Consider the following 16449-nt stretch of genomic DNA (forward strand, 5'->3'; position numbering starts at 1 on the left):
TCGGAAATTATCATTTTCACATTTTCAATAAGAAAAAATCGTCTCCAAATTAGCCAAAGAATTTGCTATTAAAAAAACATCTGGTAATTTCGATTTTTTGACAAAAGAAAACAAACGTATTTTTTTCAGATTCTTGGTCAATATTATAAAGTTATAAACATTTTTAAAAATAACAACATTGGTACATTACTAAATTAATGATAATTCATAAGATTCTGTAATCTCTCTTCTGTAATATGTGCAAAGACATTAAAAGCAATTATAATCTGCCACCATCTATTAATTTAAAGAGATTATATAATTTATAATATTAGAGAGTATAATTATATATAGTATATAATTATATACATATACATACATATATATACTTACATATATACATACATACATATACACATCTTACATACAGCACATATATACAAATTAATTCATTCAAAGAAAATATTTATCCATTACAAAAAACATAAAACACCATAATCTCATCAAAAACTAATAAAACAATATCACATCCATGCACATATCAATGTTAATAATAATTCCATCTATCTAATCCATTATGTAACAAAATACAATAATAAACTATACATACACAAACATGTATGTTAAAAATTATCTGTATTAGTTATATAGAGATATAAGATATAAGACTTCATTTTGATAGAAAAAGTAGAAAAAATTTTTATATTCCTTTATTTAAGAGATGTCCATTATTTATTTTATTTCTATTTGTTTTATATCTCTTTCTCCTTATGTTAATAATTTACTCAAAATATTTTTCATTGCAGATTTAATTCAATTTTAAAACAAAGAAAAGAAAAAAGATTTTATATATAAAGTGTATTATAACAATAGCATCCTAATTACATTCATAATACTGGAAAAAAGTCTCAAAGAATATAAAGTAATAAAATTAGTACTATAACTATTGCATAAAACAATTATACAACATATATTCTGATATATTAATCTATTACCCACAACAACAGCAAAAAATCGTAAGCAATATTGATGGATTCAAAGGAAAAGAAATAGTAATAATTTATGACATAGGATCCATAAGGGAATAAAAAATGACAGGAGTGAATAAAAATATACTATCAATCATAAACATGCATTGAAATATCTAAATTGTAATGTAAAATATTACATAAAATAATTTCTGTCATGGCAATAAACTAACAAAAATATTCAATATTTTATAAAATATTAAATTATATAGAAGAAAAAAATAGAACAATATTATATAAAATTATATAAAAGAAATTTACAGGAAGATAAAAATTTATAAGAACTTGTATATTTATCCTAATAATATATATTCTATTAATATATAATTACCAAATTAAAAATTGAATTTATATCAACTCAAATTCATTTAAAAATATGTATTAATACATATCTAAATTAACTCTTTATAAAGCAATTATTAATATATTGAAGATACAAAACATAATGTGATTCATATATCAACTGCAAATATTAAATATGTATGTAAGAAATAAAAATCTCATTTGAAGACTTTAAAGGTATAGAAAATTTTCGCCTAATCCTCAAATATAAAATACATACATGTACATATATATATATATATATATATATATACACATACACACGCGCGCGCACGCGTGCATGCGTGTAGGGAGAACACTAAGTCTCGATTAGACACAACGAGAAAGGTAAGAAAACACTACGGAGGCTCTCACCATGGCGTTATTCGGATGGTGGTGATGGTGGTGGTGGTGATGGTTCTGTACGGGAGGCACGGTGTGAACAATTGCACTGGGTGGTGGCGGGGGTGGGGGGTCGTAGTGCTCCTGGCTGAGGGACGGGAGGGTGCGCATGATCTCGGATGGAGTGAGCACTCGTATCTGATGCTGATCTACGCTACCGCTCCCGTCGCTATTGTTAATGACAATCGGGGGTGGACGTTGCTGGAGAGGTTGCTGCCCTTCACCCGAATTATTGCAATGAGAAAAAGAAGAGGAAGAAGAAGAAGACGAAGAAGACAGAGAGGAGGAAGAAGCTGCTGTTGTGCAAGATTGCAAGGCAGACGATTGAAGATTTTTAGGAGCATCGGGAGAAAGAGAAGGGCTAGGCGGGGTTTCCTGCACCCCACACACCTCCTGATGCTGATTACTGCTGGTTGATGTTATTCCTGTGGTCATCAACATTCCTGACTGCTTTTCCATAGGCTTCAGGCTCACCGCCTGTTGATGATGCTGCTGCTGGGCCGTCATAGCGACGGGTTTTGTGATGATGTTGGTCATGGCGGTAGTATTGGTGGTGGTGGTGATGGTCATATTGATGGTGGTGGTGTTGGTGGTGGTTATATTGGTGGTGATAGTATTGGTGGTGCTTGGTGGTGGTGTCTCCTTGGAGAGCTGTCGGATTAACACCGGGCGATTCGCGGTCACACGATGCGATATGTACGAGGGTGTTTTATCGCATAAAGCGATCTCATATAAGAATAAAACTTTGCAAAACTCAACAATTTACTTTTAAAATCGTATTATTTAATTTTTAATAAGACAAAATTTATATTAATAAAAATTCTGATGAAGAAAATTGTGTGAGATTTCATAAATATTAAATTTTGAAAGAGAGAGAGATACATATTATAATATAAATCTAAGCAAGATTTTTTTTATGATATAATATAATAATATATATAATACCATAAATATAAATAAAACTTTAAAATAAATTAATTTTAAAAAATATAAATTTCTCTCTCTCTCTCTCTCTCTTTCTCTCCATTCTAAAATGTTATTTTAATATAATTTAAAATAATCATAATTATTTTGAGTTTTGCAAGCAAAAATCTTTACATTTTCTAAAAAAGATTGGATTCAGCAAAAAGAGATATAAAAAGCAAAAATTTTAATTAAACATAAATGCTATATAATGGAACTCTACAATAGCAGTATAATAGAATTCTATAATAATAAAGCTTTATGCGAGAAATACCCTATAAAATACCGTAAAAAAATGATATAATGGGCCCGAACGAGGCGATATAAGAACGCATTCGATATGAAATTCGATCGTTAATTTTGTATTTACGAAATACATAAAAGACATATAAAAGCAGGGTAAATGGATATTTTGTGTAGATTTATGAATCCGCGGATTTGTGAACTTCTGTGAAGACTTATTGGATGTATATCTAAATAATATGTCGTATATTGTATACTGGTTTTGATTTCAATAACTATATATATGTATGCACGTATGTATGTTCTATTTATCAAGTAATGAGTAATGAATTTATCAAGGAATAACGTTTTTCTAAATTTATAAATCTATAAATTTATGAATCATAATTCACAAATCGATTTTGTAGATCTACATCTGTAGATCTATGTGCAAATCGAATTTATATAATAATACTATTCCCTTTTTCTTTTTAGACTTATGTATGTATAATCTGAAAATATCTTTGCGAGTAATTATGTAAATATTTCTATTTTTAACTTTTACATAGAAAAAATATAAAAATTAAAAGTTTATAAACCGTCCCTTTTCACCTCATTTGGACCCATTACATAGAAGCCCATTCACGTTCAACTCTATGTATTTTTGAGCGTGAGTCGGATCTACCATTATATTACTAGTGGCTTACAATATATTTTTTACAACAACAACTCGAAGTAAATAAGGATTTACTAATTACAATATTTTGCACCATAAAGACTCAATTAAGAATTTTTAACTCTGAGATCTTTAATTAATTTCCCTTTTTTAATAAAATTTTTCTTAATTTTATGCATTTCTTTTTGGTTTGTTCTTTTTGTACTTTTTAAAAAGTATGTGATCATTTCTAATATTAAATTCTATCTATAATAAAATGTATGTTTACATACACTTTTAATGAAACTAATATGTGTGGAGTATAAGCATAAATATGTGTCTATTATTTTATAATTTAAATAAAAAATTATTTTAATTGTTATTTATCTAATTATTTTCATTATTATATTAATTATTCATCTCAAAACATTTATAATAAAAACAAGCAATTCGAATCAAATCTTCATAAAATATAGATATTATTTCGTTTTAGCCATCGGATTTTAACCAATAATGCTTTAAAAATCCTAAAGTTCATAGTAGAAACGTAGTTTGCGACACACAGAACTGTCGAGCTGTTAGTCTCACTTGAATGTTAGCACAAGACACTTTCGAAGACAAAATCCCAATAAAAGATCCAGAAATACGGATATCCCAACAAATTATCGCGTTTCTTAGCTATAAATCTTTGCTGAGGAATTAATTAACGCATGAAAACTAGTGTGATAATTGAAGTCCACATGTTTCTTTTCATTTTGAGATATATATATGCATATGTTGTTTACCTGTTGTGTTTTTTTCATGCGAATGGCAGCTCGATTATCTCGGGCTTGAGTCAAATATGGAGCTTTTTTCTCATTCGAAAGGGCTCGCCACTTCTTCAAAATCTGCTTACATCTCTCGGACCACGCTACACAAATAAAAAACAAATTATTAGGCTAACAGAATTGCAAATCAAAATTTTGAAGCTAGACTTCAACTTTTTGCATACAAATTACATCGACAGAAAATGGAAGATATATTTAAAAACTATAATCAAAATAACAATCAAAAGATAGAAGAAATGTTTACAAAACTTAACAAGAAATGTAATCTCACCTGGATATTCGGTTTTCCATTCAGGATGATTGATATTAGCATAGAGTACCGAAGATATTGTTGCTCCAGTACCTAATGCTTCGTCAGCCTCCATTTTCAGATTGCTTCTTTGATTATATGAGATAGTAGCATTAGCTGCTGTAGTGTTTCCCTCATCTTCGGGATTCACCCATGGGCTGGGTGGCTCAGAAAATGCTGGACTGAATTGTGGACTACTAAAAAATTAAAATTAAGATTAAATTAATATTAAATTGAGATATTGTGCATCTGTAAAATTGTATATATATATACAATTTTTGTGCACACACGCGCGCGCTCGCACACATACATATATTTTACATAGTTTTAGTCTCATATTAATTTTGATATACATTAACACTAAATTAATTTATATATTAAGTCTCTTTTACTCAACTTTGCTTTTGCTTGATTAAATATATAAACTATGTTATTTTTATATATATTTATTCTTACTTGCTATATTCAGAGTGATATGGTGAAGGCGGTGGAAAACTCATCGGAGAGTTTAAGGTTGATTGGCCTACTGAAGGCAGATTACCAGGTACTTGAGGTCTTACCAAAGGCATTTGAATACCTACAAAAGAATTGCGTTTAATAGAATAAAAAGAGTAAGAATTATAAAATACATATATATAAAATATAAAATTTCTTAAAAAACCGCGTCTCGGCTCTTATTTGTTAGTTTTCTCAATTAGTATCATTAGTACTGTGAGTCTATTGCTGTCATTAATTTAATTTTTTTTCATTTTTTTAATGTTTTAATCTTAAAAATTATATCCAAAATAATATTTTTCTTTTTTATTAATTTTCCTTAGAAAATAATAAATTTTAGATATAAATAGTAAACAAATAATGATTGATTTTTGTTCTAATTTTTATTATGTCATCACAACAAAACCATGATATGTGATCATTTTTAATATTAAATTCTATCTATAATAAAATGCAAACCATGGTATGTGATCAAACTATATATATATATATATATATATATATACATATATACATATATACATATATACATATATATACATATACATATATATATATATATATATATATATATATATATATATATATATATAGTTGAATATATTTTTAATGCATATCGCATAAATTCACTTTATAATATCGTTAATGATTATACAACTTAATTAAAATTTTTTTTTTTGTTAGCAATTGCACTTTGCCATTATTTTTATTTTAATCCTATTTTAACATTGTAAATTGAAACAGATTTAATTTTTATTAATTATTAATATGTTCAGTATTTTGTACTTACCAGGATGAGGAGAAGGTGACACTAGGGGGGTGGTGGACGAAGAAGGGTGTGAAGCTTGAGCTTGGACAGAAAACACAGATGATTCTTGAGATTCTTGAGATTCATCAGTCATAACACCCTTAAATATCTCTTCAATATCTTTACTATCCATATTTGGCAATCCTTAAAAAAATGACAAATAACATTTAATTTTATAATTATATTTGACCACATTTTAATTTTTTATTATTAATAATAATATATAACATAAATTAAAATTATGCATGTATAGATACACATTTTAAAATATAAAGTAACTTAATACTTAATATAATATATTATAGTTTATTGAAACTCTATAATATTCGCGAACGTTTCGGTCCTTTCTTTGGATCATCCTCAGCGCAAATATATAACAATAATAAATTAACGAATTTCGACAAAGACGCACGTAAACGTTTTCAATATGTGAACATTAAACGTCACATTCTGTTATTACTGACCATAGATTACAACATAATCATGAATTTAAATGGAACAATGTCAAAATATTAGACATAGAATCAATTTATAATAAACGCCTGATAAGTGAAATGTTATTTATCAAAAGACAGAATAACAGCCTAAATTTACAAACCGATATTGAAGGCTTACATGAGGCATATGTCAACACAATAAACAAGCTCCCGAAAGTTTAACCTTTGATTGTACACATTGGCCTAGACATATTACAGACGTTATATTGATCTCGCTCACTGTTTAAATCGCTTACATCAGAGTCACATCTTTATACTGCGCACGTGTTACGTATAAATACGCTTGTTTGATTAATTTAAGCTTAGCATTGTGGTCTTGTTATTATTTGTGTTCACTTTTATTAATCATTAATTTAAAATTTACAACTACTACTATGCGACATTCCATGATGTATGGGATCAATCAATCCCTTCGTAAGTTTTAAATTTGAAGTGTCTTTCTAGAGTTATGTCTTTTTTATAAAAATGTATATATATTCCATTATACAGTGAAGAATCGTCACGATTGACTGATGGATTGTATCCACATTTCCACTGCCCTCAAACAGTGGAGAGACATACTCTATGGATGACGCTCACACCGCTTAAGTTATAATTTAAATTTCTTTAATTTTTATCTTTTTTTGATTAACCCATTTTAACAAAACTGACATGTCCTGCGTTTAATGTTCACATATTGAAAACGTTTACGTGCGTCTTTGTCGAAATTCGTTAATTTATCATTGTTATGTATTTGCGCTGAAGATGGTCCAAAGAAAGGACCGAAACGTTCGCGAATGTTATAGAATTTCAATAAACTAGAAAATTGCACCTAAATTACTGTGGTTCCTTCGCCTATCTCGGTTTGTTTTGACCAATTTGGAACTTTTATATAAACTTATTTTTATAATATATTATCTTAATAATATTCACAAAATCTTTATAATGTAATCTTTTTTTAAAAGATCTTACCAGTGTCTCTGACCATTGATTCTAAATTAAAATGTGGACTCAAAATATCCGTCAGTTCGTCCTTATTTCCACCTTGAGTATCATCCAACTCATCCAATGCTTCACTAGCTTTTGCCAAATCTTCGTCATTTTCATTCATTATCGTGTTTACCAGATCACTGTCCAACAAATCTCCAGAAATAGGTAAAATATCATCAAGTGCTTCAGTATCACTACCATCATCCTCTACAATTTCTTCTCGTTTAATTTGCTCTTGACCCTTTTCGTCTTCTTTTTCTTGTTTTGCTTTACTAACTTGTTCCATTGCCTTTAATACATCTTGAGATAACTGAATTGTATTAGCGTTTCCAAGAGTTTTGTGTTCTTCTTCGGATTCACTGCTGCTTTCAAGGTCCTTCTCCTTTGTTGTATCCATCAAATCTTTCCCAAAAAACGCTTCTTGCATGTAAAGAGGAAAACATTCTGCCAGTTTTGTCTTTGGTTTCCTTCTTTGAGGTTTTCTTCGAGGTTTATCGTCTCCCATTCCCACTCCCATCGAAGATTCTCCAGATTTTTCAACATCTCCTTCTTCTTCTTTGTCCTTTCTAGTACCTCTCAATCTTACAATAAATCCTCCAATACCCAATTTTTGTAAATTTCTTTGACGTTTTCTTCGCAAAACAGGAAGTCCATTTTCTGAAGTGCAGATGCTAAAGCCTTCAGGAGGAGGCTGGTTCCATACCATACCCTCTTTCAACACTGTTTCTGGTTCATCTTTAACATCTATCAACTCCAATTTGTTATTTTCTTCCAAAGAATTGTCCAAACTTCCTCCTGCAACAACAGATTCAATAGTCGCCATGATATCTGCCTCCTTATCTACCAGTGGAAGCATTTTTCTTCTTTTTTTCCTTGTTTGCTGATGTTCGGCGGTTAAAGATTTAATATGATTCATTCCAGCTTCAGAAAGATAAACTCCATCTAAAAGATATGGCTGCGAAGAAGATTTAAACAATTCCGGACTTCGATTTTGCGGTGGAGGAGATGATCTAGTAAATTTTGGAGGAGGTTTTGAGAGAAGATGAGGAGGGGGAACATCTCTAGGACGACAAAGGAGACAAACATAACCTTCTTCGGCGCAACGTTCAGCTTCCATTTCGTTTTTAATCGAATCGCAATTACAATGGAGCCATCTTTCGCATTGTACACATTGAATAATGAGATCGCCTTCCTGATAAGCTTCTTGACACGCTATACAAGCGGTATGGGAAGCGCAGGGTCCACACTGAGTGTAACTTTTCTGCCAGGATGAATTGAAACCAGGATCATTGGAGCCACAAGTTTGGCATTGTGCACACCATTTGCACTTCCAGGTGCCATGTGGTACATGATCCAAAGGGGGGTCAATGCAATAAATGTGATAGCTGATGTCGCAATCGTCACAAAGGATTAATCGAGCTTCATCATTTCGCTCGCCACAACCTTAGAAACAGAAAATAAATATTAGAATGATTGTGATAAATTTAAGTTAAAAAATTTTTTTTAAATAACACCTGTATATTCTATCTCCCGCAAGATTAAAGAAAAAATTAACTTTTAATTAATAATAGGATGACAAAAATGCTTTTGAAAATATAATAAAAAATAATAGAAAAAAAATATAGCAAAGATCTTAATGTTTTGATGATGATATATTGTAATTTTAATTAATGTATTTTAATTAATTTTTCAATACCTTCACAAACAGTGCAATCAAGACATCGCCAGCCTTTTTGTAAAATGACTTTAGTCACTTTGACACTGGCGCAGTATGGATGGTAACACTGGCCACACTGTGCGCACGCAATTAGACAACCTTCTTGATCGATACCGATCGCGCCACACATCACACAAATATCTTGAGTTAGAACAAATTTATCCTTGGCAGAGCAGAGAATTAATTTGTTTTCCCCTCCAGGTTCTTCTTCTTTTGATGTGGAGGAATCTAGCACTGGACTCTATAACAAAGTGAAAAAAAGAGAAAAATTAGTTTATTATTTACTTCTAAATATAAAGTAATAGACACAAATATATATGTTTGTTACAATAAATTAGAGATTAAAAATTCAATATTAAATTCCATTATTCACAATTCAGTTCATTAAATTCAATTATTATAAAATAATATTTAAAATGTTTTATAATTTTACTATTAAAAAATTCTACTATTACTTTTAATATATTTAGTAGAATCTGTGTAGAAAATTCTAATATTAATAGAATAATAATAAAGAACAATTATAAAATGGAATAAATTGTAGTGTGTGTATGCAGAAATAATATTGAATATATATTGAACATGTGCAAAAATCTTTTATATTTAATAAATTTGAAAAAAGAAAAAAAATACAAAATAAAATATTTATTAATAAATCATTTTTTTATCAATAATAAAATGCTTTTATCAATTAAACTACAAAATTCAACAATGTAAAATAAAGTATAAAATTCATAAAATTTTCAATGCTTTCAATTATATATAAATGTATATAATATTACAAACTTTTTCAACAATTGCACATACCTGTAAGCCCATTTCGGGCAGCCCAAAGATTCCCCTCATTTTCGCTTTTGGTCCTCTCTTCCTACCAAACTCTGTCATTTTTTGCCTCTTTTGGTAGCCCAACTTACCCATGCCTTTAGGCCTACCAAGAATCCCAGCACTAATTCCCAATCTTTTCTTTGCAATTTTTGTGGCACAAAATGGTTTTCCTTTCCCTAATCCGACCGAATAAAGCGCTTCTTCAGAACTACCACCTTGATAATCTAATTCAGAGGATTCGCCATCGAGGCTTTCTTGAGAAGCACTTAAACTTAAATCGCCTTCGTCTATACTGTCCTTTCGTCTGGCTACTATGGCAATGTTTTTACAGTGCAGGCAAATATATTCGTAATCGGGTTTTGCCTCTTTGCGCTGCTGGTAGGTGAGCGGATCGGCTTCGGGATCACATGTACCATGTACGAACTTCTTGCACGAATAACATTGCACCATCTCACGATACGCCGCGGCTCTGCAAAGAGCATAAAATAACAATTAAATATGATTAAAGTACATTGAAGTGACATAAAGTACATTGATGAAATATTTAATATCGTCAAGTAAGAAAAAGGACAAAAAAATATTGTTATTTTAATGTAATATGAATATAAAAGATCTTTCAGGATCCATGAGATAACATTGTAACATATTTAATGTAAATATTTAAAAAAATACTCGAGATATTCCAATTACCTATATGCCTTTCTACAGAGTGGACAAGAAAAGCCTTTATTGCGCTGCTGGTAGCACGAATCACAGACAGTATAATGAGAATGCCATCTGGAAGATAGTCCAGCTCCAGGAGTACGCGAACCGCAATCGGTGCACACGCGACAACATTTGCATTTCCAACCATATTTCGGAATGGAAGTAACGATTGGTCGCAAGCAGCCAGGGTGATAAGCTTTGTCGCATCGTTCACATAGCATTACCTATTGTAGAAAATATTTTATAAGAATCTTAATATATATAAAACAAAATTATACAAAAAAAAATTATAATCATATATAATTACAATTGTATGTGTACACATTAAATAAAGTTAAAAATTATACAATTACTAATTATACAATGTACTTTTATGATGTACATATAATAAAATATATAATTCTAGTAACAATTCTTCTTTAAGAAATTTAATAGTCAAATAAAAATCAAATATTGAAATCTTTAAATAATTACTACATATTGTAAAACTAATTTAATATAAAAAAATTTAGTTAATCTTTAATTTATTAAATAACAAAATAAATAAATAAAAAATAAATTTCTTTATATTTAATCTTTATTTTATTAATTAAATAAATAATTTATTAAATAATTTCAGTATTAAGCCAATTCTAATATTAATTTTTTCAAAAAATAAAAAATTTTTCATTTTTAAATTGAATATTTTAATTTGAAACGTTTAAAATATAATTTTTAATAACAATTTATATAATAATTATTTTTGTATTAGTTTTATTAAACACATTCAATATTAAAAAAAAAGAACAAATGTAATATTGTTTAATTACTATTTTTTTACCATTTTTATACCATCGTCATAATTGCAATTTTTTATAAATTATCATATGATAATTTTAACTTATAATTTTAAAAGATTTGAGCATATTGATCTTTTTTAAACTTATAACTTATAACTTTTGTAACCTTAGAAACATCCTCGGGTTGCCGACAGACTTGACACACGCGACAAGACACACATTGCCATCCAGCACGTACTCCAGGTAATAACGCTAAACCCACACAACTGCCATGGTAATGCTGACCGCATACAGAGCACATCACTAAATTTGATACATCGCCCATTCCATAACATTGCACACAAGTTACTTCCCCATTCACTGCAAATGTAAGATTTTTTAACTTCCTTTGTATATACATACATACATATATACATACACACACACATATATATATATATATATATATATATATATATATATATATAAATTTTTTAAATGATATTATTAATGATATTATTGATATTATTGCTTCTTTTCTAGTTTCTTGTATTTTCTAAATTTTAACTAGATGACAGATTAATAACTACAAAACTATTATATAAATTCGTTTTTTTTTGTTTTTTTTTTTTTGTTTGTTTGTTTGTTTGTAAATTAGATTTTCTTATTATGCTGTTCTTTCTCTTATTATGCTGCCATACTCATATTTGATGATGTTAAGACAAAAAAACAAATAAGAAACAGTATGCAATATTTTCATTTTGCATATATCAAAATTTTGAATAAAAATCCTTAGACTAAAAGTAGAAATTTAAAAAAGTTATAGAATAGAGAAAATCTTCCGCAATATTGGAATAGCAAAAAATGTGTTTGTGTACATATTTATTTAAATCATTTTTTATTTATATGTAATATAAAATTATTCTGTTTTTTATTATATTATCAGTATAATAATTGCTTTTTCTTTTTTTACTTATATTGACTAAAGGTTGAATGATAAAAATTTAAGAATGAAATTTTTATTGATACTGTTTAGAAATGAGTAACTTACGCAAGAGTGGGACTTGGCCAAGATGCTGGCTGCAGAAAAGAGTCAAACTTTTGGTATCCTGAAAGCAACTATTGGCTGCGGCACACGGAAAATGGAAATAACGATTGCACGATGCCACCTGTTGAATATCGCAGTCGGTTTTAATCTTGAAAATTACAATTATGTGTAATGTAAATATTTTGAAATAATATAAAAGAAAAATCAGTAAATGTTTAGTTTTAATTTTTATAATTATAATTATTCACTTTTACATGTATATGTAATTATTTATAAACATAAATATATTTATATTCTTTTTCATTTCTATTATAAAATCTCTTATATTTCACATTAATAATTTATTAATGATGATATAATAATGGCTATCAATGAATTACAACTTACTTTGCAAGGAATTCCAGCACCATAGTGGGAGCAATAGGCGCATCGTCTGCAAGAAGCTTGTAAGACAGCGCGACATGTCAATTCTGGCGCCAAATCTTGACTATTACTAGACCAAATAATGCACGATTGATGAACATAATAATGGCCAGTTAATGGTTCAAACAGAGCTCCAACTTCTGGTTCCTCTGAATAGCCCACGATTGTCAGTTCTTCCACCGGTTCCGTAAAATTTGTTAGACTAGTATTCCTATAAAAAAAAAAATAATAATATGTAAATATAAATACTTTTAAATTCTAATTTCCCTGGTAGATTTTTTATAAGTGACTATGACATTGCTCTCTTATAGTTTTTAGTACTAAAGATAAAGTATATTATACACACACATATATAATTTATTAATAAATATTAATATAATACAATTCTTACCTGCATTTAGCTAGGCTCTTCTGTCTACGGCAGGTAACAGCAGCTCCAGGTCCAGCCGCACGCGGACTTTTATCTCCAGAGGCAGTAATGTCAATAAGACATCGATCGGTAGTTGTTTCATCGCGGTTTGTTGACTTTTCAGGAGTAAAACCCGGTGGATACGTCAGACGCAAAAGTTCACCTTGGCCCAGCTGACTCCTCTCGCCTAAATTGCATAATGCGCATGCTTTGCCCGGCCTAGAAATATTTTTAATTCAAATTTAAATATTAATTAAAAAATATTTTGTTTGCATTAAGTTTTCCTTTTTTTTAGAAAATTCTTTTGTATATAATTCACAATGAAGAATTATTACAAAATATTAATATTAATAAAAAATGCTTTCTTTAAAATATAATTACATATACAAATAATTGTGAAAAGATTTAAATTTTTAAAACAATATATATATATAATTATTACTTGAACTTTAAAATAATTAAACAAGATTAAGCAAAGTTTTACCATTGTTCGGGAAAATAAGGAGGCTCCTCAGGTGCTGGCATCGACCTGTCACCTATGTTTCCTCCCGATTCACCACCATCCATAGTGGCGTCGTCTGCCGCGGTGCGTAAAGGACTTGGCGACTCTGAATGTGTATCATCGTCTTTGCTTTTGGTACGACGTGGTATACCTCTTGCATATCCTAGTCTATGAATACAAAATATATAATGCAATATATTATAAAATATTATATATATGTGCCTACTAAAACTATATATTAATACACATACAGAATCATAATTGATAGTAATAATATATTAATTAAACAAACCCTTTGCCTCTGGTACCACCCCTTCCAGAAGATCTTCTGTTAGCTCCTCCACGAGTGATACCAAGAGGTCGTTCTTTCCGGGGTCTACCAGGTCCACGACGAATGTTCAAAGGCTTTCCACCAGGCAATGGAAATTTTTGATATCGCAATGGATCATGAAAAGCCTCATCTGGTGTGACTGATTAAAAAAAAGAAAAGAATCAATAAATATCAATATCAATAAATTTAAAAAAAATATATAAAAATATTAAAAAAGAGAAAGAAAGAGAGAAGTAAGTTTAAAAAAATTAATAAAAAAATGATGCACACATGTATATTTAATTTACACTTATACAACATATTTTATTAAATTATTAGTACATTAAATAAATTAAACATAGAAATATTTAAAATTAAATATTGCTTTTCATTAAAAAATTAAAATATAAACTCTTGTTTTTATTAATAATAAATATAACAAATAAATATTATAAATAATTAAATCCTACACTTATACATATTCTATACATATATAAAATGATTTTTTTTAAATTATTTTGTAGATATAATTTAAGATTTTGTACATTTTAATTAAAAATATAATTATAAATTTAATCAAAAAATTTTTAAATAATAAAACAGCTTAAACTTAAGAAAAAATATAATAGAATTTAAAAATAGTTTATATTATAATAGTTTATATTATTATTTAAATTAATAATTTATATTTTTAAATTACTAAAATTTTTTGTTTTTTGACCAAACTTTCAATTTTTATTATAATCTATACATCTTTTTTCTCTAATCTTTAAAGTTTAATACTTTTATTTAATTGATTTTTATAAACTTTAATAAATTGTAATAAACTTTATATTATTTTAATAAAAATTATAATTTATAAAGCTTATTATTTTTCTAAAAAAGAATAAAACAATTTTAAAACTGTCAAATTAGTTACTAACTGTTGCCAGGTGTTGTTGGAGTAGATTGTCCAAGCAATTGGTCCGAATTGGCTGGAGATACTGGTATCCCTGTAGTCTCTTCATCCTCATCTTCGCCTTCAGAAGCTTCATCCAATTCCATTTCCTCCTCACCTTCAAGACGCGCTTCATCATCCATGGCACCTCTCTCTCCCTCACTTCTTCCTTTTTCTCTATACCTTTTTCTACCTGCTTTATTCTACTCCAATCTAAAAAAAATATTTTAAAAAATGTTATATATATATATATATATATATATATATATATATATATATGTATGTGTGTATGTATGTATATAATGTTTTATATAAAATTTATTACATTATATTATATAAAAAAAAATCTAATCATGCAAGTTATCTAAAACAATTTATAACTAAGGCTTCAATTCTTGTATATAAATTAGAATATTGATTTTCACTGAAATAAATAAGCCTAATATATAAAGCAAATGTCTCAATTACAAAACACCCTCCTTCTCTCAAGATCATATAGCTACTACAAAATATTATTACAAAATATTGTTAAAATATTACTAACAAAGTTGAAGAGCCTTATCAAAACATAGATTTTCCTTTCTGATAAAAATGAAAAGATTAAGAATATAATTTTTTGATAATTATATGTCTACTTTGTGGGATACATTTGAGGAATAAAATTTGAAATATCGAAATAACTCTTTCTTCTCTTCCGGCAGAATCTTGTGATCCTCTGCGAAAAAAAAAAAAAGAGGAGAGCAAGGAAGGATTAGCGTCGCGACGACGGTGTCGAGGCGCCAACAGTGGCGGCGACGAGGAAAGAACGTTCGCCATTACTACGTAAACAGACTCGTCAGGGCGCGCCGCCGCCTGCCCTTGGCGGGGTATCTCAGCGACTCGGCGGGCCGAGCATAGTCCACGTACCTGAGAATTTAATGCCGCTGATAAGGCGACCTGGGCATCATTGTAGAATCAACGGCGGGCTGATGGTACGTGCGGTGGCGGCGATCCAGCCAGGTAAACATGTTGCAGCTAGTGCGAACAAATCTGTGGATAAAAAAATGTCACATACACAGGTAGAGGTACGCAGACAAGGTCTCTGCGCGAACGGAAGAGTGGTACATCGCAAAACTCGACTAACGCACTAGGATCACGGAGGAACGGATATATGGGTGGGCAGGTTTGCCAAACGTCACGAAATTTTTTCCTACACTTCACTTGGTGACATTTGAAAAACCCTAAAAGCGCGCATACTGTTTACGCATCTGTCATCTTTCTTTGTTAGAATGAGATGGAATTGCGAGTTATGTTTCCTCTCTTTTTTCTTATGAATTTTTTTAGCTCTCTGGCTCTATAGCCTATATTCATAGGGCCGTGG

General features: G+C 29.2%; 1 protein-coding gene across 8 annotated transcripts in view; it reads right to left on the reverse strand.

Moving 5' to 3' along the window:
* The window catches only part of LOC126850663 (histone-lysine N-methyltransferase 2C-like), a 42893-nt gene extending 26754 nt beyond the window's left edge, over positions 1-16139 (reverse strand). For 5 of the 8 annotated variants that reach the window (XM_050593884.1, XM_050593883.1, XM_050593881.1 and 2 more), the window contains exons 1-17: positions 15996-16139; positions 15076-15302; positions 14135-14312; positions 13825-14010; positions 13323-13559; positions 12896-13142; positions 12512-12656; positions 11648-11841; positions 10688-10926; positions 9980-10466; positions 9152-9413; positions 7438-8898; positions 5972-6133; positions 5143-5263; positions 4669-4883; positions 4356-4480; positions 1704-2381 (exon numbers count right to left, since the gene is read on the reverse strand). In XM_050593884.1, coding sequence (XP_050449841.1) covers positions 1704-2381; positions 4356-4480; positions 4669-4883; positions 5143-5263; positions 5972-6133; positions 7438-8898; positions 9152-9413; positions 9980-10466; positions 10688-10926; positions 11648-11841; positions 12512-12656; positions 12896-13142; positions 13323-13559; positions 13825-14010; positions 14135-14312; positions 15076-15232 — 5094 coding nt within the window. In that variant the 5' untranslated portion in view covers positions 15233-15302; positions 15996-16139. The remainder of the gene's footprint in view (positions 1-1703; positions 2382-4355; positions 4481-4668; positions 4884-5142; positions 5264-5971; positions 6134-7437; positions 8899-9151; positions 9414-9979; positions 10467-10687; positions 10927-11647; positions 11842-12511; positions 12657-12895; positions 13143-13322; positions 13560-13824; positions 14011-14134; positions 14313-15075; positions 15303-15995) is intronic. The other 3 variants (XM_050593880.1, XM_050593885.1, XM_050593886.1) reach the window with 3 other exon arrangements.
* Positions 16140-16449: the final 310 nt, after the last annotated feature.

Source organism: Cataglyphis hispanica, chromosome 6, assembly GCF_021464435.1.
Source record: "Cataglyphis hispanica isolate Lineage 1 chromosome 6, ULB_Chis1_1.0, whole genome shotgun sequence".
NCBI lineage: Eukaryota > Metazoa > Arthropoda > Insecta > Hymenoptera > Formicidae > Cataglyphis > Cataglyphis hispanica.